The following is a 24,716-nucleotide window of genomic DNA, read 5'->3' as shown; positions in this document are numbered from 1 at the left end:
AATGAAAAAAAACATACAGTGGCCATGATTAATGCTGGGTTTGTTGAAAGGTTAGGTATGCTTTAAAGGGAACCTGTCATCAACTTCATGCTGCCCATACTAACGGCAGAATAAAGTAGAGACAGGTCTGCGGTCTGTCATTTATAAGTTAAAAGTAAGTGGTTGCTGAGAACCAACATCACAATCATTGCAAACTGGGCCTGGAAAAGAGTCACGGCCTCCTGAGAAGAGTCCTGGTTATTCATGAATTCCTGCTCTCCTGCTGATGACTGACAGGCTTCTGCGTAGTTTTCTCCCTTTCTCTATAGGAGAGAACTGACAATCATCAGCAGATGGGTGAGAGCAGGAGATTATGTATAACCATGACTCTTCTCAGGTAGTCGTGACTCTTTTCAAGGCCTGTGCTGCAATGATTATGATGCTGGTTCTCAGCAACCACTTACTTTTAGCGGTGACACACCGCTGAAATCAGCATTTATTTTACTAATTTATGCTGTCCTCAGTGAGGTCAGCATAAAGTTGATGACAGGTTCCAGGGAGAGCCTGCCCCCTCAAAGAGAAAATATACATTTACAGAAATGATGCGTATGGGGGTAAAATACAGAAAATATTTCTGGCTTCACTAAATCCGATACACATCTTCAGTTGGGACTTTTTTTTTTTTATGTACCAATTTCTTGAAAACTGACATTTTGAGAAAAAGATATTTGTTATAGCCTGTTATTTCATTTGTAATCTATTGAAGGTTTCCAAGGTCAAATCCTGCCTTGTTGGATAAATGGTGCCGCGCTATGAAAAGAGCAACGAGCACAGGCGAGTTATGGATGCCTTCCAGATACCAGCGACTGTGCAGCCTCCACTTTCAGCAAAGTTGCTTTGACACTACTGGGCAGACAAAGCGGTTAAGAGATGATGTCATACCCAGCATTTTCAATTTTCCAGAAGACCCACAGGTAAATGGAGGATTCTTCCATTTGTATGAAGAATGTATCAGATTGCTTCACTTTATAGAGACAAAATAGTTACATTTTAAATACTGAAACAATGAGAATTTCATATTTTTCCATCAGAGGACTGAAGTATCTGAAAACAAAGTTTTAGAGACATCTACACAACCATCTGACATTCCTCTGCTAACTAAAACGGTAAATGAAGAACTAGAAAAGGTCAGTGTACCGTCTAACGCAGATGCGGGTGTGCACTGCCAAATACAACTACAGGTACGTTAATATAAGTTACATAAAAAGTGCCCATTCATTGACATTTGCTCCAGGCTCCAACTTTTTATGTATTTTATGCATGTATCTTGATCACAGATTTCAGGAACCTGTTTTGAGCACCATTTACTCAGTGTCTGTTTTTTTTAATTGTACAATAATATAAATTGTATTTGTCAAATAGTATATTTTTTTTCCATTTAATAGAATAACTATTAAAATGTGCTAAATTGAAATGTTTTTCTTAGTCCAGCTGATAGCAAAGCCACCCACACAAGCATGTTCAAACATCACTACCTACTGCTGTCAGCAGCTTTCCAGAGTCAAAACTGCTGACAGACTCTCTTGAAACCCTGTATAAATCAATTACTCAGAATTTCCATATATTTTTTTTGCTGTCAGTGAATGAGGACATTATAGTTTAAACTCAAGGGCAGAACTCCTATGCACTCACTGTACAGCTACACCTGTTCTCAGCTATGAATTGCCCATAATCATTCAAGTTCTTTGATTGTCAAGCTCAAAGATGCGAGGCATGTCACAAGGGCAGCTTTAAGGGGTTGTCCCACGAAAAATATTCTATAGTTTTCAAACCACCTGGATCTGAATACTTTTGTAATTAAACATTTTGCATAGCCACTGAGTTATTCAATAAAATCTATCTGTAAAGCACCACCTGCTGTTTTATACTTTTTATTTATTTATTTCTTTGTCCTGCTCACTGGGATGGCTGCACATGCTCAGGTCTATCCTTCAACTGCCCCCTGAGCTGTGATAGGGAGAGCTGAGACACGCCCCCTGAGCTGTGATAGGGAGAGCTGAGACATGCCCCCCTGAGCTGTGATAGGGAGAGCTGAGACACGCCCCCTGAGCTGTGATAGGGAGAGCTGAGACATGCCCCCCTGAGCTGTGATAGGGAGAGCTGAGACACGCCCCCTGAGCTGTGATAGGGAGAGCTGAGACATGCCCCCTGAGCTGTGTTAGGGAGAGCTGAGACACACCCCCCTGAGCTGTGATAGGGAGAGCTGAGACACGCCTCCTGAGCTTTCAGCTTGATATAAACCTAGAAGAGCCATGTGTTTGCTAGAAAGAGATTGTCATGTACTATATGATGTCTGATTTTAATTTTTCACATTAGTCACTGGATAACCTCTTTAGGCTCCATTCACAAATCCGCAAATGGGTCCGCATCCGTTCTGCAATTTTGCGGAACGGGTGCGGACCCATTCATTTTCTATGCGGACGGAATGGATGCGGAGAGCACACTATGTGCTCTCCGCATTTCCGGAGCGCGCCCCCGATCTTCCGGTCTGCAGCTCCGGAAAAAAAAATAGAACATGCCCTATTCTTGTCCGCAATTGCGGGGGTGCCGGGCGGGGTGTATTACGGATCCGCAATACACTACGGACGTGTGAATGCACCCTTAAGGATCTGTCCGGGCTTTAGATATTGATGACCTATGCTCAAGAAAGGAGTGGTTTCTGACTACTGGCACCCCTGCTGATCAGCTGTTTGAAGAGGTCGCAGCACTCGTGTGAGCGCTGCGTCCTCTTCAGTATTTACCTGCACAACATCTCTCGTAGCGGCGGTGCAGTGTAATTACAACTGCTCATCCCATTTGAGAGAGGCGGAGAAGAAGCTGTAGTTAGACTCAACTAAACTTAAAGATGCGCCAGAATATTCTTATTCACTGACAGCAAATAAATATCTTGAAAATGGCAAAGAAATAAAATATAACATACATTGGAAAGCTGCATAACTTTTCATGTAGGTAGTGATTAAGCATTATTACCCTAAAACTGGAAAGAAACCTTTATATAGTGTGTCCCACTTGGCTCATTGGGCGTGAAGGATATGCATTATTTTTACAAGGCTGGCTCAAGGAATTGTTGTATGACTATAAAAATGTGCTAACCAGTCAGTTGCCCGTTTCTTACTAGAGCACAGCCGATACTGATGATTTCTCTAGCAAATGTGAAGTATGGATAACCAGATTAACTGCCTGTATGAATAGATTTTCTTCATATTCCAGCATTTATGCTGTTTTCTAGGATCATCCATATTACATTCCAGATATTGACACCCTAAAAAAGAAGCTCCAAGCATCAGAAGATTCAAGAGCACAAAAAGAGAAGGAACTTCGAAATGCGAAAGACAGAGAGAAGCGTTTACGACAGACTTGTCATAGTATTTACTGTGAGCTTATCAAGAGAAACTTGCTGAGCTCTGAGCTTCTGGACATTCTCCAGCCTTACGAAGGTAATGGCTGAAATGTGAAAAGAGTCGTCTTTATCACAGACACGTGTTCCACAACATATATTCTTTAAAGAGGACTTGTCGCCTAAAAGTTCTGGAGCATCTTGTCTTATAACTCTATTTTGTGTTGTTCCTCATTTATTCCTCCTACAAGTTTATGAATAAATTGACAACCAGGTGTTATTATTTGGGGAGTGTCGCTACATGCTCTGACATTGTCCTTTCGGAGCTGACAGCGCGAAAGTATGTAAGGAAACCCTGCCAACTGGTAACACAGTTGTCAGTTTATTCATATCAATTTTTAAGGATAAATACCTGAGGATTGAAACATAAAGCTAGGTGTGGCCCCAAGGTAGACCTTTAGAAGCTCCGTTCTGGTTAGGATATACATTGAATTTCAACAGCTACTTTTTTTTTTTTTTAAACAGTTTTTTTTTTAAATGTTGTCATTTTACAGATGATCAGTTACCAGTACTCGTATTAAACAATCTGACTAACATAGTCAGGATCCCGAATCAAAAACATAACCGTGGCCAGTCCCATTTAAGTGTCCCCCAGTCTCAATAATAGAGTAACAGTCATCTGGGTGCAGTCAGTCTCTTACAGACATCGGGCAGCAATCAAGAGGGGACGGGATTGATGTGCGGCTCCCCAGCCAAGTAAATGTGACCGTTCAGAGAAAAAAAAGAAGGCAACCATGACAGAACCCAGTGGAGTCGATCATGATATAGAAATTGGATATTCATTCTGTAGAGACGTGTCTGGTACCATGTGGTTATTGAAAAATATAAATGTAGTTTCAAGCAAGTTTCTAGAGTCAACACCGCAGTGTATTTACCCCATACTGCAAAAAAGGATTTAAAGGACACCGTTTGAGGACTTTTTATTTTTTTATTATAGCATTTTACTCATTTTGACATGAAAATCTTTTTTTTCAATTAGTCTTTATTAAAGAAAAAATCTGGTGCTTTCTGTAGACAGGGTTGACATTCTGTGTTTACACTGTGTCCCATCAGGAAACATATGAAGCCTTATCTCTGATCTCCTGAGTGCTCATAAACACTCATTATAGCTCAATTCTTATGTCAGATGACACTCAAAATGAAAGTAAGATGCTCACAGCTAGGCTAAAACGTAAAGGGAGTCTGTCACCTTATTTTTACCTATTAAACCAGATTGCTGCAGATGCATTGTAGACCTACCCTTTACTCTTTTGGCAATGTTTGAAATGTCTGGAAAAAGTAGTTTTAATCCTCCTGATAATGGTTCCAAAGTGCCAAGCAGGGTGGGCTTGGGTTTTAAAAGGGCCCAAGCCCACTGTCCTTTCTCTTGCTGAGTTCCGCCCCTAAGATTAAAATGTTACCTCCCATCACCAGCAACTTTACGCTTTTATGCAGCGCTTCACTCTGGCTTCCTCCTCCCCTAGAAGGCATATCAGTGTTGTCAGGGCAGAGCATAGGGAAGGAGGAAGCCGGAGTGAAGCGCTGCATAAGGCCTCATGCACACGGCCATTGTGCGGCCGTTCCGTGCATTGGACACCGCAATTTGCGGTCCCCAATGCACGGGCAACATCCGTGCGGCGGCCGGGATGGATCGAGACCTATTCAACTTGAATGGGTCCGCTTCTGTGATGCGGGGAGCACACGGCCAATGCCCGCATATTGCTGACCCGCTGCTTGCGGCCCGCAATACGGCCACGGCTGTGTGCATAAGGCCTAAGTGTAACATTATACACTACTCGGATCCAGGTGTCACGGCCACTGCTGCAGCACAGATACAAGGCGACCAAGCGAGACCGGTACTTTTACCTATAGTGCAAGCACTGCCTCCACTGCTGGTTTAGACATTTTTGTCTAACTTTATACCACCTATTGGTCGAGGTGCAAAAAAATGTGTAATATACATATTAAATCTGTTACTAAGCATATTTGCCATTTTTTTTGCAAATTAAAGAGTTGTCCATAATTATAAACATTTTTTGTATTTACACTTACTAAAAAAACGCTTAAATCCCCAGCTATTTCAGGAATAATATTAGAATAGCGCCACCTGCTGTTTCTGTTGAAAAGCCTTTCTGTGTCCACCTGTCTCTCTGCTCCTTCAGGTACGCAAAAGGCGATCCTTGGTGCAATGAACTGTCTGCCTCTGAAGCTGCAGTGTCTTCTCTGCTCGTCAAGAGATGCTAAGAAATTAATAGCAGTGTGAGGCAGCAATATTGTAACTTATGAGATGACACAGAAGGGCGTTCAAGAGAAACACCAGGTGGCGCTATACAAACATTATTTTCTGGAGATATAAGTAGGGATGAGCGAATCGACTTTGGATGAAACATCTGAAGTCGGTTCGCATAAAACTTCGTTCCAATACTGTACGGAGCAGGAGTTCTGTACAGTATTAGAATGTATTGGCTCCGATGAGCCGAGGTTATTGATTCGCGAAGTCTCACGAGACTTCAGGTAATAACTTCATAAATTAATTTAAACAAAGTTTTATGCGAATCGACTTTGGATGTTTCATCCGAAGTCGATTCGCTCATCCCTAGATATAAGCAATATTTTTCATAGGACAGTTCCTTTAAAGGGAACCTGTCACCAGGATTTTGTGCATAGAGCTGGGGACATGGGCTGCTAGATGGCCGCTAGCACATCCACAATACCCAGTCCCCACAGCTTTTATTGTGTTAAAAAACCTTTTTGATCTATATGCAAATGACCTGATATGAGTCCTGTGTCCGGAGATGAGTCAAGCGGAAAGGAGCCCAGCACCGCCTCGCATCCTCCGAATCTCCTCCTATGCTGGCTTACGTCACAGAGCTGGAGCGCCGAAATCTCACGATGCGCGAGCTAGCGCATGCGCAGTGTCGGCATCATGTTCATTCCCTGTACTGGCATCAGCACAGGGAACGAACTACGCATGCGCTAGCTCGCATCGCGAGATTTCGGCGCTCCAGCTCTGTGACGTCAGCCAGCAAGGAGGGGATTCGGAGGACGCGGGGTGGTGCTGGGTTCCTTTCCGCTTGACTCCTCTCCGGACACAGGACTCATATCAGGTCATTTGCATATGGATCAAAACTGTTTTTTAACACAATAAAAGCGCAGAGAGCTGTGGGGACTGGGTATTGCGGATGTGCTAGCGGCCATCTAGCAGCCCATGTCCCCAGCTCTATACACTAAATCCTGGTGACCGGTTCCCTTTAAGCTACAATTCTGTCCCATTTAGTTTGGTATATTCTCCCCATCCCCCATTATGCTAAATCATCTAAAAATCATTCACACTTGTAAATTCTTATCTTGCTTCACTAGACATTCCTCTGGAACGTTTCAAAAAGCCTGAATCGGAGTACTCTGCCCAACAGCGCATGTTTTCCCTGACGTTACAACTGAATGACCCTCTGGTGTACAAATACCTGAGGAAGGAAACCAAACTACCACTGCCAGGGCCAAGAAGACTCCGACAGTAAGTTCAAGGACAAAACTAGGCACTGTTCACACTGGTGTCGTGGCTTCTGTACTAATGTGTTTTATGACTGCTTCTGATGGAACACATTGATTTATAATATTGTCTGCCACAATATTCTGTGTAGAAACTGGACAGAACGGAGCATGAACTTTATGTGATGCTCATATGTAACTTTACAGATGAAACTTGATAGACAACAACATGAGACCGTTGGACAGGTGGGGTGCAGAATGACGGTGCTTCTTCATACACATGATCATTTTTGTTATGTACGTAACATTGCTATGCCATTACTAGCCTGACTGTTAATGCATTGTGTATTTATATTTTTAGGTGGCTGAAGTCAGATCAGGGAGGTCCTGGAATAAATACTTTAGCCCTGAAAGCATTGATCCAGAAGAAGCAAGCTCACCCGCAGTTGTACACCAAGGTGTCTCTTGCTTTGGGTACATTTTCAATCCAACAAAGTGTTGCTTATGACTCGTGTAGAAATGAACTTGTGGGTTTTGTGAACTTGGGCAAAGGAGGGTCTGGAAGTGGAAGCCAAGATGTGGCTAATGAAGTCCTGATGTTCATGCTTGGTGGAACAGTTGGTCACTGGAATGTCCCTATTGCCTATTTTTATGTTAAATCATTGACCCCACAAGCACAAAAGCAACTTCTTGCTCATGTTTTGCATGAGCTGTGCGAGAAGAGGTTTGAGGTAGTTGCTGTGTCAATGGATAGACATCCACATAATGAAGAAATGTGCACCATGCTCGGATGTACACTCACAGATCCCTGGTCACTTCAGACACACTTCTCCTTGCCCAACAGAGATTACAGACATTATGTTGTGTTTGATGTGGGTAATGAACTGCACATAGTCAGCGACATGATAGAAGAGCTTGGTTCCATCCAGAGTCCAGAAGGAGCAATTACATGGCAGTATATCACTGACTTGATGAACCTGCCTAGAATGTTTCGTCTTATGAGGAACTTGGAGATTGTGAAAATGACACTGTTGTGTAATAAGCTTAGTGATACTGTTGCAAACGCACTGCAGTTTGTTCAGGAATTAAATCAGGAACACGGTCATGATTTACAGGCCATTATCAACTTTATTCAGGTACGTCTGCAAATTTTTATTCTTTATGTTCAAAGAATTGAACAATTCCAACTTAAAGGGGCGATCCATTTTTTTGCATATTGATGACCTATCCTCAGGTTTGGTCATCAATACCAGATTGGCAGGGGTGCGATTCCCGCGACCCCTGTTGATCAGCTGTTTGAAGAGAATGTAGCACTTGTATGAGCTCTGCATTCTCTTCACTGTTTACCTGCTCACCATTGACATTGCAGTGGCGGAACAGTGTAATTACAGGTGCTCAATTGAATGAGATGGAATAGCTGTAATTACACTGCTCCACTACTGCAATGTCTACGGTGAGCAGGTAAACAGTGAAGAGAATGCAGAGCTCGTACAAGTGCTACATTCTCTTCAAACAGCTGACCGGCAGGTTGCTAATATTTGGACCCCCGACGATCTGGTATTGAGGATAGGTCATCAATATGAGAAAACCGGAAAACCCCCTAAATGGGATATTCCAATTTCAGACATTTATGTCATATCCACCATGGTTCTTCAGATTCACTTCTACAACTGGTTGATGACTCTGTTCTCTGGCTCATCCTGCTGTTAGCTAATATTTGTTACTACAATACACTTTACCTATGGTGATGTTTCGTGTTTTTATTTGTAGATTATTGGTAGACTATTTGATATCTGCAATAGCAGCAGTGTGCGGCTACAAGGTGACAAAAGCCCCATAAATCAGAACAACTTAGAGAAAAAACTCCAAGTCCTGCAAGAGACCCGTGAATACTTATTGACTCTTACAACATGTGACAATGAATTCCTTTTCCAGTCCTCAAGGTAAAAATTCAAACATGCTAACATTTTAATTTAAACTTATGGAAAACGAAAAACTAAAGATGCAATAAGTATGTTCTGCTGCTGTCCATAAATAACACTTTGTATCATTATGGTAAGAAACTGGGAGAACCTAAAATAGATATATTTGGAGATTTAACACATTTTCACATGTTTAAATTCTTTACTGGGACAAAAAATGTTTAGTTTTTTTTACATGGAACTGAACTTGTCAAGTTTATAGAATTCTATGATATAGTGCAGTGCTCCTCAAGCTGTTAGGTGGCTCCAGTTGTTAGTGGGGGGGGGGGGGGGGGGGGGTCCAACACCTGGCACCCACAACGATTATCTCATTTGGGCTGCGGCAGCACCAGACACTATACAGTTCATGGAGCTGAAAGCAGAAGGCTCCATACAATCCATACACAGAAGGTCATGCCAGGGTATTGCAGCTCATCTCCCATTCAAATCAACTGGCACCCAAAACTGCACAGTTTGCGGAACGTGCCGCTTCTGCTTCATAGTCTCTGCTTTTTGGTTTGAACTGAGCATAGGTCATCCACAGTGATGGCCAGTTCGCATTGTTCGCCTGCGAACACATGCGGGCTGCCATCTTAACTCACAAGTCCGGCGAGGCACAGGGTAAGCCCCATTAATTTCAACAGGGCCGCAAAAAAACACACTGTGCTGTCCGCATCCGTATGTCCAATCCGCAGCCCCGTAAAAAAGATAGAACATTTAAAGAGTTCTCCAGGCTAGAGGTATTGATGACCAGTGATGGCCAGTTCGCATTGTTCGCCGCGAACACAAGCGGGCTGCCATCTTAACTCACAAGTCCGGCGAGGCACAGGTAAGCCCTTACCTGTGCCTGTGCCGCGAGCCGGTCTGAAACAAATGCGGTCAGCGGGAGCAGGCAGTTCCGATAACAGCCCGCTGAAGGCCCCCGGCGGCTGTTCTCAGAACTGCCTGCTCCCGGTGACCGCAATTGTTTCAGACCGGCTCGTGGCACAGGCACAGGTAAGTGCTTACCTGTGCCTCGCCGGACTTGTGAGTTAAGATGGTAGCCCGCATGTGTTCGCGGCGAACAATGCGAACTGGCCATCACTGGTCATCAATACCTCTAGCCTGGAGAACTCTTTAAATGTTCTATCTTTTTTACGGGGCTGCGGATTGGACATACGGATGCGGACAGCACAGTGTGTTTTTGCGGCCCTGTTGAAATTAATGGGGCCATTGCCACATCTGGTTGTGTGATTGAGGCCTTCTGTTTTTTTTGTTTCAGTAGTGTTTACGTTCCGTTTTGCAGTTTGGTTTCAGTTTGTGATCCGTTTTTTTGCGGATCGGAAACAGAAGCATACAATAATGTTTAAACAGTAAGTACATAAACAAATTGGGCTGGGGATAATATTTTCAATAGATGTTTCCGCAAAAACTGAACGGATACGGATGCATTCCGTATGCATTCTGTTTTTTTTTGCGGAACCATTGACTTTAATGGAGCCACAGAAGGTGATTTGCGGGCAATAATAGGACATGTTCTATCTTTCAATGGAAATACAGAAACGGAAGGCATATGGAGTACCTTCCAGTGTTTTTGCAGATCCATTGAAATAAATGGTTCCGTATATGGATAGCAAACAGAAAAAATAAAAATAAAAGTCTGTGTGCAGGAGGCCTTATACATACCATTCCGGAGGGTGGATATAAATGAAAGCAGATAAGGCTTCAAGTAAGGTGCCAGTCATGGTTTTGTGCAGCGCACCAGTCTGGTAGCAGCCTATAGGTCTGGTAAGATCTACTCCAATTTTTGCCATAAAATTGAGGAAACACAAGCAGCAAATGTGATCGTGCAATTACCTTTTCTTGATGCCTTTTCTCCTTTTAGGGCCCGGTGTACTGTCGGTCTCCTAGTAAATATTGCTTCTCTCAGCAAATTGTTACCACGTCTATTGATGGATCATGACTGCATCACTACCTCTAGGTTCAGGAGCCATCACCTCAAAGCTTTTTTCAACTGTGTTAGACACAAAGGTAGAGTTTAAAGCTTGGTTTATCTGGAAAAAAGAAATGACTATGACCTGTTTTTATGAAAAAACTTAGAGGACCTTTCATGGGTCCAAAGAATATTAACTAAGTAGCAGGCTACATAGAGCGGCGCCCAGGGATCTAAGTGCACTTTCTATTATTCCTGGGCGCCGCTCCGTTCGCCCGCTGTGGCCCCCGGTATTTTCAACATTCAGAGCAAGGAGGAGGAGATGCCAGTGTCTCTCCGTCTCCATGACAGCAGCGCTGTCCAATCGCAGCTCAGAGCCAGGGAGAAAAAAAAAAACCTCCCTGGCTCTGAGCTGCGATTGGACAGCGCTGCTGTCAGGGAGAAGGAGAGACACTGGCGTCTCCTTGCTCTAAATGTTGAAAATACCGGGGGCCACAGCAGGCGAACGGAGTGGCGCCCAGGAATAATAGTAAGTGCACGTAGTTCCCTGGGCGCCGCTCTATGCAGCCTGCTACTAAGTTCATATTCTTTGGACCCATGAAAGGTCCTCTTTAAGTAGCTGAGCTGTGGTACAGCAAGATCAAGTTTTACAAACAGTAGGGATTGGGCATACCCCAAAAATAATCTCTATACATTACTGGAAAATAAAAACTCCTGGAAAACGTAATGCGGTTGGGCATAGATTCTATAAGTATAGACTGCCAGTAGTGCTGATGCAGCCATCTTTAGTCCCAAGGCAGAAGCTGCTTTCATCACTGAACACTGTTGTTTTCCGTTAATGACTGCATCAGAATTCACAGGAGGGCTGGAGAGCCTATTGCCATCATGCATAGGGCGAACACAGACAGGACCAATAGATTGGATAGAACCGGCACTCAAAACACTCGGAACATACGTGGAAGTTGAATAAAAATATTTATTAAACAATAAACGTTATATCCTGTGTACATCAGGGTAAAATTCATAAAAAGGATAAAAAAGCATATATAACATATGTGTCAACCAGAAGAATGTATATCTCTAAGGCAAAAAGATCTGAGTGCTAGGCACAGCGGGCTGCATCCGTGTCCCCCCAATTGGGTAAGGCTATTGGATCACAGTCGTCTGCGACAGAGCAGGTCAGAGCTAGTAGATATTATGCTTCAGGTGTATTCGATAGCATATATTCTCATACAGATCTCACATAGTCCTAAATGCGTACAATTAAAATCTTATGCCACCGTATAGGATATGAGGTAAAAGATAGTCAAGGATAATCTGTGTTTTACACCATGACTGGATTGTCCGTCACCTATAGCGGTCTCAGGGTCTGAGTACGCTGTATATGCAAAGTCAATTGTCCAGCACGTCTGTTATCACAGTGCTTATGCCGCCTCTCGTGCAGCAATTCGGTATAGTTCCACTTAAATTTGTATTACTCACTGTGTCCCGTGTAGGCTCACTCGGTTAGGTCTGCGGAAGGATTTCTGCCGTGGCGTCCCACGCTTCAGCCTTTCTCCGCTGTGTTTGTATCGGGTCCGGTTTTTGCTTGGATCCCGTCTCTACTCTCGTGAGAGACCTGTGTTGGTTGTTTCGCTTTCGTGAGTCTTACAACACTTCTTTATCTTCCGTGAGTGAGTGGATATATTCACCGTCCTTTAGTACATGGCCATGCACCGCTGAGATGATTCTTTCTTTCACAGGTAATACGCCCAGACGCGTTTCGAGATATCTTATCTCTTCCTCAGTGGGTAAGACAGGACCAACACCAGGTGTCATGGTGTGTGATGCTATTAGCTACCATGGCACTTTCTGTCTAGGGAAGATTTGACCAGCCTTTAGTTTGTGCAGGACATCATGGAAACAGTCACACACTGCCTGCACTATACAACATGTTCTTCAGAGTAGTCATCAGCTCAATTGTCAGATATCTCCGTGATCGAGAATATCTGAGACTAGATGGGGTGAAGGATCTACCATGCTAGGCAGCCAATAACCACCTTGGTTGAACTATGGGTCCAAGTTGAAAGAACTTGGAATGACGTACCACAGGAGGATACCCAGCACATGGATAACCATTACCATACCAGAGTGGCAACCTGTATTGCAGCAAGGGGAGATGCCACCCAGTATTAATATATATCCTGCTGCATGACCCAACATAAAAGGCTCTCCTTCTTGGTTGTTTGATCATTGACCAAGCATCATTAGCAGTTTACACTTCAATCTCAGCTCAATCACATCCGGTTTTACAGGTGTTCTTTTTCCATTTTCCAGTGATGTACTAAAGAGGACCACTTACCACATGAAATAACGATTGTGAAGCATGTTTTCTCATAACTCTGCATTGTGCCTTTCCCCTTTTATTCCTCTGGATTATTTATGAATAAATGGCGTGTGTTACCATTCTCCTTGTCAGAGTTGTATTCGTACTCGGTCTCTCAACACTGATTGTCCAATGTCAGACTGTGTAGAGACATTCCCCAACTGGTGACGCCCTGTTGTCAGGAAAGCAGATATGTACTGTCATGGTTTGAATCTCTCTGTGACAATGGCCACACCCATCTGCCTCCCAGCCAAGCTCTTGAACTAATCCCTGCTTACCTCATTTGCATAGCCAATCAGAGGGGGTTTTACAATTTACCAATTGAAAGAGGTGTTCCAACTGTCAATATAAATATATGTGGGGCATTCAATAAAGAATTTTGTCAGTTTGAACTCACATACAGCCTGACTGGTGTTAGTTGTGTGAGAATTAAAATGACACGAGCGGTCGTTTGAGGCCGGATCATCAACGGCGGAACCAGCAGATATTGTGGTCACATCAGGGAGTGCCGTGAGAGCAGAATAGAGCGAGCAGGGGCTCGTTACATTGGAGGCAGCGGTGGGATTGGCTCTCCAGTTACTGGGACACTCCAAATCACAACTAGGAATGACCAGCTACGCAGCCTGCAGGAGAGACACGCTGAAAGATTTACTTGAGAGCCAAGGAGGGATCGCTGGGACAAAGAACAAGGCCACCTTGATCAGTGAGTTAGCTGAGATGGATCAGAGGGATGGTGATGCTGGACCTCTGTCCGTGGAAGACTTGTTTCAGCAACGAGTTAGAGAGCGGTTGGCATTATATGGTGCCAACCCATCCGAGACCGCCATACAGAATGCCATCAGAGACATCCAGCTGCAGGATAAGCAGCAAGATAGAGAATTGGAGCGACAACATGAGTGGAGAATGGCGGAAATACGGCGATCAGAGACAACACCTAGAGATACAGCACCTGTCCGTAAGTTGCCCTTTCGCGCATTCAAATTATTTAAGGAAGGAGAGGAGGAAATAGAAGAGTTCCTCCAGGACTTTAAGAGACTGTGCCAGATACATAAAGTGCCGTCCCAAGATCGGGTCGTCTTACTGGCGAGTAACCTAACTGGCAAAGCTGCGGATGCGTATCGGGCCATGGAGGATGAAGAGGCCATGTCTTATGACCGGGTAAAAGAAGCCGTGCTAGCCCGATTTGCCATTACCCCTGAAGCCAGCCGGATTAAGTTTCGAGAATCCCGGAAACAAGGCAATCTAACCTACGTGGAGTGGGCACATCGTCTGCAGCGGAACCTCAAGGGCTGGTTCCAGGGAAGCCATGCTCATACCATAGAGGACATCACCCAGCTAGTTCTCTTAGAGCAGTTCTTTGACCACACCCCTAAAATAGTACGGAATTGGGTGCGAGATAAGCGGCCACAGACGGTACAGCAAGCGGCGACTTTGGCCGATGAATATCTGGACTCTCGGAGATCCATTGGAGGCCAGCGCTATCCACTACCGCGGCCCAGTGTACCGACCTCGAGCCCAACTCCAGTATCTCAGTGGGCTGCCTCTAGACCCTTAGCTCGATCAAAACCTTCTACCGGGCCTAAGTGCTATACATGTAATCAGACGGGTCATCTGCAGCGTTATTGCCCTAACCGATCCCCGAGGTACCAAGAGACTGCCCAGTCATCCAGGTCGGCAACTTATTGCCTCCAGAACGAGGCCAACCCTCTAGATGTTCAGGAAGAGTTTGGTGAGCTGTTCGAGACTGATCCCGTCCAGGCCGCAGCTGAAGATAATCGGCAGCACCATCGTCAGGCGCTATGGGTTAATGGGCAGCCGGCCCAGGGACTTTGTGATTCCGGGGCTACGATTACCCTTATTCAGCCTCACATGGTTCCTCAGTCGGCCCAAACTGGCCAGACTGTGGCAGTCAGGGTAGCAGGGGGCAAGGTGCTGCGTTTATCCACCGCCAGAGTTCACCTGGATTGGGGCTCAGGGAAGCGACAAGTGCGAGCAGGGATACTCCATGAGTTATCCGCGGAAGTATTTTTGGGGAACGACTTGGGGCATTTGACTTCTTCATTTGCAGCAGAGACCGCCATGGCCGTGACCACCCGACAACAAAGCCACCTACAAGGCAACTCCACTCCTATGGGGACCCAGGTAAGACCAAATCCTCCCACGTTACCCCGACTTGACAACCCCATGTCCTGGGATTCTCCTTCCGACGTTAGGCAAGAAACCCGGAGAGTCCCTACTATAGCGTGCTATCGGGACAGGGCAGGCAAGGATCCAGGGGGGTTAGGGGAAGACGGAATAGAGTGGGAGGGAGGGCTTCTTTATCGTTAAACTGAAGGGGTGGGCAACGGGAAGTGCGAGGGCCCCCATAAACAGCTAGTCGTACCCCAGAAGTACAGACAAGAGCTATTGAGGCTGGCTCACGATATCCCCTTGGCCGGACATTTAGGGATAGCTAAGACCCGGAGTCGGTTGTCTCGTGCTTTCTTCTGGCCTAGGTTACATGCAGAGGTACGAGAATACTGCGAGACCTGCCAGAGGGTAGGAAAGGCGGGGGATCATCCAAAAGCCTCTCTGCACCCCATGCCGATAATTAGGGAGCCCTTTAGCCGGATAGCAGTAGACATTATTGGCCCACTGGGACGAAGTATATTCTTACAGTGGTGGATTATGCCACCCACTACCCGGAAGCCATTCCCCTATCCAATATCCAGGCTGACACGGTAGCTGATGCCTTACTGCGGGTGTTCACTAGGGTAGGATTTCCCCAGGAGATATTGTCTGATCAAGGAAATCAGTTCACCGCCGAGCTGACCCAGCAGCTCTGGCGCCTCTGTGGTATTAAAACCCTCCAGAGCGCACCCTACCACCTCCAAACGAACGGGCTGTGCGAGAGATTTAGCGGGACCCTAAAACAGCTACTTCGGGCCTTCGTGGAGAGTAGGCAGGATTGGGAGAAATATCTTCCCCACCTACTGTTCGCCTACAGGGAGATACCTCAAGAGTCCACAGTTTTTCACCATTTGAGCTGTTGTATGGGCGAAGGGTTAGGGGACCCTTAGACTTAGTGAGGGCCCAGTGGGAAGGGGGAGAGGATCCGTAAGGCCACCCCATCCTTAGTTACGTCTTGGAACTCAGGGAGCGACTGCGGGAACTTACCGAGCTAGTCCATGAGAATATGCAATCAGCCCAGAGTCAGCAGAAGGTTTGGTATGATCGATCTGCTCGGAATTGCACTTTTTGTGTCGGACTAAAACCCTTGAAGCAAAATAAATTACAGGCCTCCTGGCAGGGCCCCTATCAGGTGGTAAAACTGTTGTGCGACACCACCTACGTGGTCGCCAGCTGTGCAGACACAAGAATTAAGAGGACATTCCACATCAATATGATGAAGGCCTATCACGAGAGGGCCACCGGGGACTCTGAATACCTGCCGATGCTGGAGCTTCCCGTAATCAGTAACCGTTCTGGGGGGGGGGGGGGGTGGAAGATGTTTTGTTAGGAGATGAGTTAGGACCCCAAGAACAGGTCAGGGAATTATTCCAGGATCGGAAAGAGATGTTCTCAACACTCCCTGGATACACTCACTTGGCAGTGCACAAGGTGGAGACCCTCGGGCAGAAGCCCCTGAGACAATCAGCCTATAGGATTCCCGGAGCTGTGCAAGAAGGGATGAGGGCAAAGATTAGGGAGATGCTTGAGTTAGGGGTGATTGAACCATCAGCAAGCCCCTGGGCTTCCCCTGTAGTATTAGTCCCAAAACGGGATGGCACGACCCGATTTTGTGTGGACTATAGGCGACTGAATGACTGTACTGTGACAGACGCCTACCCCATGCCCCGAGTGGACAAATTGTTGGACAAAATAGCTCAGGGACATTATCTGACTATTGACCTGTGTAAGGGCTACTGGCAGATTCCCCTGGAGGCGGACGCCATTCCAAAGTCAGCCTTCATCACCCCGTTTGGCATTACCCAGTTACGGGTAATGCCATTCGGGATGAAAAATTCTCTGCCTACCTTCCAACGAATGATAGATCAACTCATCGGTGGTCTGCAGGATTTTGCATGCGCATATCTTGAAGACATCGCAATCTATAGCCAGACATGGGAGGAGCATCTCAGACACCTGGGCATAGTGCTAGACAGAATCAGAGTTGCAGGCCTGACCCTAAGGCCAGACAAGTGTAATATCAGGATGTCTGAGGTACAATATCTGGGACATAGAGTGGGATGTGGGAAGCAGAGGCCGGAGCCTGCAAAAATCGAGGCCATCCTAAACTGGCCGGTTCCCAGAACCAAGGCCCAGGTACTTGCATTTTTAAGGACAGCCGGGTACTACAGAAAGTTTGTACCCCACTATAGTGACATAGCCAAACCACTGACGGACCTGACCAAAAAGAATCTCCCTAGACAGGTCCTGTTGTCCTTGGAGTGCGAAACAGCATTTCAACTGTTGAAAACCACCCTAACACAAGCTCCCATACTGGCGGCACCCGATCCTAACAAACGCTTTGTCGTACATACAGACGCCTCCATGTTCGGACTGGGAGCCGTACTAAGTCAAGTTGGCGACGACGAGAAGGAGCACCCAGTGGTGTATCTCAGCCGCAAGTTGTTACCCCGTGAAGTTGGATATGCTGCCGTGGAAAAAGAATGTTTGGCTTTAGTCTGGGCTTTAAAGAAATTGCAGCCCTACCTGTATGGACGCTCTTTTACCGTCATGACGGACCACAATCCCTTGATATGGCTAAACCGGGTGGCAGGAGAGAATGGCCGATTACTAAGGTGGAGCCTGGCTTTGCAACCCTACAATTTCACCATACAATATCGGCCAGGGCCTCAAAACGGGAATGCGGCTGGATTATCCTGGCAGACGGACCTGGAATCTTAAGACTACTTTTCCAACATCCTCGAGTTGACCCGTGAGGGTCCCACTGTTGCTGTTGGACTGTTTCCCGGGGGAAACAGTCCAATTGTAAAACCCCCCCCTAGCCAATCAGAGGGGGTTTTACAATTTACCAATTGAAAGAGGTGTTCCAACTGTCAATATAAATATATGTGGGGCATTCAATAAAGAATTTTGTCAGTTTGAACTCACATGCAGCCTGACTGGTGTTTAGTTGTGTGAGAATTAAAACGACACGAGCGGTCGTTTGAGGCTGGATCATCAACGGCGGAACCAGCAGATATTGTGGTCACATCAGGGAGTGCCGTGAGAGCAGAATAGAGCGAGCAGGGGCTCGTTACAGGTACTCTTTGAAGAGGCATGCCTGTCTTATGGTATGCTGTGTCTTAGCAATAATAACAATATGATCGTTGGTGGTCTGACCTCTGGTAGCCAAACAATTCACAGAATGAAAGGACAGTGTTCACACTGGTTTTTCAATCCGGAGATTCAGTAAGCGTCATTCCTTGAGAACTGACACAGACAGGGACCTCTGTGTAATTGACTTCATTGTGAGGGCAGTGTGCAAGGAAGGTAATTTGACAATTAGGCTTGAGCGAATCGATCTTCAGATCATAGATCGGAAGTTGATTTGTTTAAATACTTTGATTTTAAAGCTGTTTCTGTACAGCATTACAATGTATTGGCTCCGTGGAGCCGAAGTTCATTTTGTCCAAAGTGGCGCGAACCTTCGGTGAATTCCTACTGTATTCATATCTCCATAGTGAACAATCAATATAAAGTAGCGTATTTAGAAACCCCCTCTTTTCACCTGGGTTATCACCAATATCATTTGTTTGGTGAAAACATACCAATCTGCGCTATGTTGGTGACATCTTACTTAATTCTAAACTCATGTTCAGAGTATACTTTTGTTTCTACTTTCTCACTTCCAACGTCTGAATTCTTTAGAGTCACCAAAATCTTCAATTTGTTTGTTATCCTCCCTGGTCCCAACCAACGGCCTAGTAGAATATACAATGTTTGAATGGCTCTGCAAATATAGAGCTTTAGAGAGGGGTATTCTCTCTCTTCTTTATTCTACTTTCAACTCGCTGCTATCTGATACCAAGTTGGCTTTTATGCAGGGTTGGGAGGTAGATTTGGGGGAGACCCTCACACTGGAGCAATTGCAAGGAGAACTGGCAGGTAACCCTTATGGAAACATTTTTGAAGATACTTCTTTTTTTATTATTCTGGACTAGTAGAGTCACGAGAGACGAGCCTTTGTCTTGCACTGCCTTACTTATGTAACTCGTACCGTAGGATGAGTTTAGACTGTCCTACGTCTGTCATGGTGCTTCTACTTTGTACCTCTTAAAACTGGACTTATGTATTTGACGTTATCTAACGTTATTATAGATATAAGTTCATTCTCTATGTACTCACATAAATGCTATGTACTTGTGTACTATTTCTGTCTATTGTACCAATAAATATGCTTTGAAACCTAAAAATAGCAATCCGAACTGTGCTTTGGTACTGGCTGGTAACTCGGTACTAAAGCCCAGTTCGCTGATATGCATACAGTAGGAATTCACCGAAGTGTCACGCGACTTCGAGTGAGAACTTTGGCTCCACAGAGCCAATACATTTTAATGCTGTACAAAAACAGCATTAAAAATCGAAGTATTTGAACAAGTCGACTTTGCATCTATAATTCGAAGGTCGAATCGCTCACGCTTATTGACAATGTTTTAATGTCATGTATATTGAAGTGTGATTCTTGTGTTTATGTCCTGTTATTTAAAGGAGTATTCCAGGATTTTGACATAGATAATATGCTATCAATATCGCAGTCTGACACCTCCTCCCATCAGCTGTAAAGTTGTAGCCCCAGAACTACACAGCTCAAATCGTACTCACTTCAGTCACTCTCTGTCCACCACACAAGTACAGAACGGTGTAGTTCCAGCATCTACAAGGTAACAGCTGATTTGCAGCGGGTGTGTGTGGGGGTAGGGTGTCTTTACCTCTGCTGATCTGATATTGATGGCTTGTCTTAAAGGGAACCTGTCACCAGGATTTTGTGTATAGAGCTGAGGACATGGGTTGCTAGATGGCCACTAGCACATCCACAATACCCAGTCCCCATAGCTCTGTGTGCTTTTATTGTGTAAAAAAAACGATTTTATACATATGCAAATTACCCTGAGATGAGTCCTGTATGTGAGATGAGTCAGGGACAGGACTCATCTCAGGTTAATTTGCATATGTATCAAATCGGTTTTTTTACACAATAAAAGCATACAGAGCTATGGGGACTGGGTATTGTGGATGTGCTAGCGGCCATCTAGCAACCCATGTCCTCAGCTCTATACACAAAATCCCGGTGACAGGTTCCCTTTAAGGATAGGCCATCCATATCAAAATCCTAGAGTGCTCCATTAAGGGCTCTTTCACATTTGCGTTGTTGGGTTCCGGCATAGAGTTCCGTCGTCGGGGCTCTATGCCGGAAGAATCCTGAGAGAATGGAGAGAAATCCGTTCAGGATGCCTTCAGTTCCGGAACGGAACGTTTTTTTGGCTGGAGAAAATACCGCAGCATGCTGCGCTTTTTGCTCCGGCCAAAAATCCTGAACACTTGCCGCAAGGCCGGATCCGGAATTAATGCCCATTGAAAGGCATTAATCCGGATCCGGCCTTAAGCTAAACGTAGTTTCGGCGCATTACCGGATCCGACGTTTAGATTTTTCTGAAGGGTTACCATGGCTTCCAGGACGCTAAAGTCCTGTTTGCCATGGTAAAGTGTAGTGGGGAGCAGAATACTTACCGTCCGTGCGGCTCCCTGGGCGCTTCAGAGTGACGTCAGGGCGCCCCATGTGCATGGATGACGTGTCGCATGGATCATGTCATCCATGCGCATGGGGCGCTCTGACGTCATTCTGGAGCGCCCTCGGAGCCGCACGGACTGTAAGTATACTGCTCCCCCGCTCCCCACTACTTCTATGGCAACCAGGACTTTAATAGCGTCCTGGGTGCCATAGTAACACTGAACGCATTTTGAAGACGGATCCGTCTTCAAATGCTTTCAGTTCACTTGCGTTGTTACGGATCCGGCGGGCACCTCCGGCAAATGGAGTACACGACGGATCCGGACAACGCAAGTGTGAAAGAGGCCTAAGGTATGTGTTCTGTTTTAGCCAAAACAAGATTTTTTTTTTAATTTCATTCATTCATTTAAAAACCGTGGACATCATACTTTTCCCCTGTGTGGGCACAGCTCTTAGCTTTGTACCCATGCAATAAAGTTAATAAGGAATTTTGGCTCAGTGAAGGATTACATTGTGATAGGATTCTAGTTTCTTATGTCATTGCCAGTTTATGGTTTTTATGTGTTTTGTTTTTTTTCTTCTCATTTTAGGTGGTTCAGACGTAAGGCCTACAGCATTTGATGTAAATCAAGCAATAGAAAAGCTCTTCTCACAATCTGGATTTGTTGACCTCAGCTTTGTACATACAAGTATAGCACAGAGTTTGACTGGTTCCCTACAGCACATTCCTTTTCCATTTGAAGAAACCAGTATTAAACTCCCCGGTCATGTCTACCAGTCCTGCTTGTTGGACGTGACACTTGCTAATTCCGAAATGTACATTGCAGGCTGGGTTGTAAGAGAAGCCTTTAAACAGCTATCCTGTAATAAGTGCAGATGGGCTCTAGTGAGCAGTTGTACCCCGCAGGATTTCACAAGCGCCTATCACTTACTGCAAGTTAATGGCGGTCTTGTGCATTTTGTGCCATCAAATGGAGCACGGAGGACGGTGCAGACAGCAGAAAAAGAATTGTATTGTATGCTGAAATATGGCAAAAGCAGTATATCTGCTCTGATGCTGGAGCACCATGTACTGTCCACGCTGGGACCCAAAGATATTTTCGACCTTAAGGAGCATATACCAGAGACTGAACTGGGCATTGACAATCATCACTTTCAGCTATTGCGTTTGGTAGCATCTCTTTACTATGCACTAAGGGAGCCCTACATTGACAGTATAAAGCAGGCATATCGTCGGAGAGCACGCGTGACGCAGACCCTAAGCAGGCCTTTTGTTTGAGCTTTATTTCCATTCAGACTTATCATCCACATAAGAACCTGTCAGATTGCATTCAACCTCCAGCTGAAGCCATTTTTTGTTGGTGGCGGCGGCATTCTCACCCCTTTGAACAGGCAAGATCCTTCAAAAGATGCACTTTATCATACCTCACTGCCTTGTATAAATGACATCTACGTGACTGCACACATAGGTACAAATATAGATCTACAAAATAAACAGTCAACGTAGCATTGGGAAAAAAGGAGCAGATGTGGATCAGTGTGTCGTTTCTGTAAAAGTGTAGTAAACGTGATCGAATCTACATTCATTTTTTCATAATGGCAGCTTTCTGTATTTTCACCGAACCCCCACTGGTAGCTGACGCTCTGCTGTTGTCATCAGTGCCATAGACTTTGAATGAAGCAGTAGTGCACAGGCTTGATCACTCCACCAAAGTGTAACAGGTGAATAACTGGCTTTAAAGGGCTTCTGTCACCCCACTAAAGTGATTTTTTTTTTTTTTGGGGCTAGTTAAATTAGTTATATAGCGATATATGAAAATATAATTGTGTTCCTTACTTTGATCCAGCAGTTTATTCAAAAAACGAAGTTTTATCATATGCAAATTCGGTCTCTACCAGCAAGTAGGGCGTCTACTTGCTGGTAGCTGCTGCAGAAATCCGCCCCCTCCTCTTGTTGATTGACAGGGCCAGCCGGGATCTCCTCCTCCGGCCAGCCCTGTCGGCGTTTCAAAAATCGCGCGCCTGTGTTGAATCGGCGCAGGCGCTCTGAGATGAGGAGGCTCGTCTCCTCAGAACTCCCTCAGTGCGCCTGCGCCGATGACATCACCGAAATGGAAGACGTCATCGGCGCAGGCGCACTGAGGGAGTTCTGAGGAGACGAGCCTCCTCATCTCAGAGCGCCTGCGCCGATTCAACACAGGAGCGCGATTTTTGAAACGCCGACAGGGCTGGCCGGAGGAGGAGATCCCGGCTGGCCCTGTCAATCAACAAGAGGAGGGGGCGGATTTCTGCAGCAGCTACCAGCAAGTAGCTGCTGCCCTACTTGCTGGTAGAGACCAAATTTGCATATGATAAAACTTCGTTTTTTGAATAAACTGCTGGATCAAAGTAAGGAACACAATTATATTTTCATATATCGCTATATAACTAATTTAACTAGCCCCAAAAAAAAAAATCACTTTAGTGGGGTGACAGAAGCCCTTTAAAGGGGTTTGATACTGATCACCTATCCTCAGAATAGCTAATCAACCTCTGATCAGCGGGGGTCTGACACCCGACACCCCCCCAATCAGCTGTTTGAAGAGGAGGCGGCTCTCCATGAGAGCGCTGCTTCCTCTTCATTACACTACGCATCATCTCCATTGCAGCCATGGAATAGGGTAATTACAAGTACTTGCTCCACTCAAGTGAATGGAGCAAGTACTTGTAATTACACTGCACTTCTGAGACAACGGGCATTGTAATGAAGAGGAAGTAGTGCAGCCTCCTCTTCAAACTGATCGGCAGGGAGCCAGGGGTGTCTGACCCCCACCGATCTGATATTGATTACCTATCCTGAGGATAAGTCATCAATATAAATCCCCTGCACGACCCCTTTAACGTTTGAAACATTCATCATGAGGCATGACACAACCTAAACATCACACAGACATAAGTTAATTACAGTTTACACTTTTAGGACTAATCTAATTATTGAAGATTAATGTCACTGGGCTTAGCCTGTACAAGTTTTTTTTTTTTTTTTGTTTCTCATTATTTGCTATTCCAATAAGTACACAAGAATTAGTCAGAGGGGCAGATTTATCATAGCCTGGCGGCGTACGCTGGGCTATGACAACCAGGCGCACTGCCACGTCTGCTTTGTGATTAGGGGTACACATCATAAATAAGGTGCAGCATCTGTCACACACCCTTTTTGAGAAGATGGTGCGGCTACAGCAAATTTTGCGCAAGTGCCATTGAAAAAGTTGCCCCCCTACTGTAAACACCTCCTTACTGGTTGAAGATGATCTGCGCCAGAGGGGCCATAAAGAATCTGGCAGAATACCGAGGTCACATTTCTAGATTGGCGAGTGTTTATTTTATTGACATACTTGCAGCTATCCAATCGCCAGTTTTACACAGGGTGGGAAACAATAGCACATTTTATAAAGTAATATATAGAAAGCCACAAAAAATATATATTTCCTTAAATTAATCATACAATGTAATTATTTTTTTATACCTGGTATCAAAAATATATTTCTAAAGGGCAATAACCACCACTGACTGAAATTAACTTTTTTTTTTTTTTTTAAAAGCCCCTAATGTACCGAAAAAGCCAACTCTACAATCTACATGTGTCTACAGATAAGGGAGTGTTCAGTATTTTGTGTATATATTTTTCTTTTGCACGTCATGAAATGAATATAAATTATATATATATTAGATATAGATATTAGAGATATATATATATATATATATATTATATATCTATCTATCTATCTCTATCTCCACAAGACTGTGTAGTTGGGGAGCTAGTGGTATATATTAATTTCATGACGTGCAAAAGAAACCCAGAAAAACCCAAACTACAC

At 45.0% G+C, this 24,716-nt stretch overlaps 2 protein-coding genes across 5 annotated transcripts in view; one reads left to right on the top strand and one right to left on the bottom strand.

The window, feature by feature from the left end:
• THAP9 (THAP domain containing 9) overlaps positions 1 to 22,526 on the top strand; it is a 29,738-nt gene extending 7,212 nt beyond the window's left edge. For 3 of the 4 annotated variants that reach the window (XM_040413201.1, XM_040413200.1, XM_040413202.1), the window contains exons 3-10: positions 746 to 953; positions 1,071 to 1,220; positions 3,269 to 3,476; positions 6,776 to 6,929; positions 7,266 to 8,040; positions 8,675 to 8,847; positions 10,730 to 10,875; positions 21,450 to 22,526. In XM_040413201.1, the coding sequence (XP_040269135.1) occupies positions 746 to 953; positions 1,071 to 1,220; positions 3,269 to 3,476; positions 6,776 to 6,929; positions 7,266 to 8,040; positions 8,675 to 8,847; positions 10,730 to 10,875; positions 21,450 to 22,138 (2,503 nt within the window). In that variant the 3' untranslated portion in view covers positions 22,139 to 22,526. The remainder of the gene's footprint in view (positions 1 to 745; positions 954 to 1,070; positions 1,221 to 3,268; positions 3,477 to 6,775; positions 6,930 to 7,265; positions 8,041 to 8,674; positions 8,848 to 10,729; positions 10,876 to 21,449) is intronic. The other variant, XM_040413203.1, reaches the window with a different exon arrangement.
• Positions 4,274 to 24,716, bottom strand: part of OPTN (optineurin) — a 59,790-nt gene continuing 39,347 nt past the window's right edge. Inside the window, exons 15-16 of the mRNA XM_040413204.1 lie at positions 21,027 to 21,031; positions 4,274 to 4,284 (exon numbers count right to left, since the gene is read on the bottom strand). The gene's annotated coding sequence lies outside the window, so the exon portion shown is untranslated. The remainder of the gene's footprint in view (positions 4,285 to 21,026; positions 21,032 to 24,716) is intronic.

This window comes from Bufo bufo, chromosome 1, assembly GCF_905171765.1.
Source record: "Bufo bufo chromosome 1, aBufBuf1.1, whole genome shotgun sequence".
Classification (NCBI taxonomy): Eukaryota; Metazoa; Chordata; class Amphibia; order Anura; family Bufonidae; genus Bufo; species Bufo bufo.
Note: the sequence above shows the minus strand (reverse complement) of the source record. Positions and strands in the feature narration are given on the sequence as shown.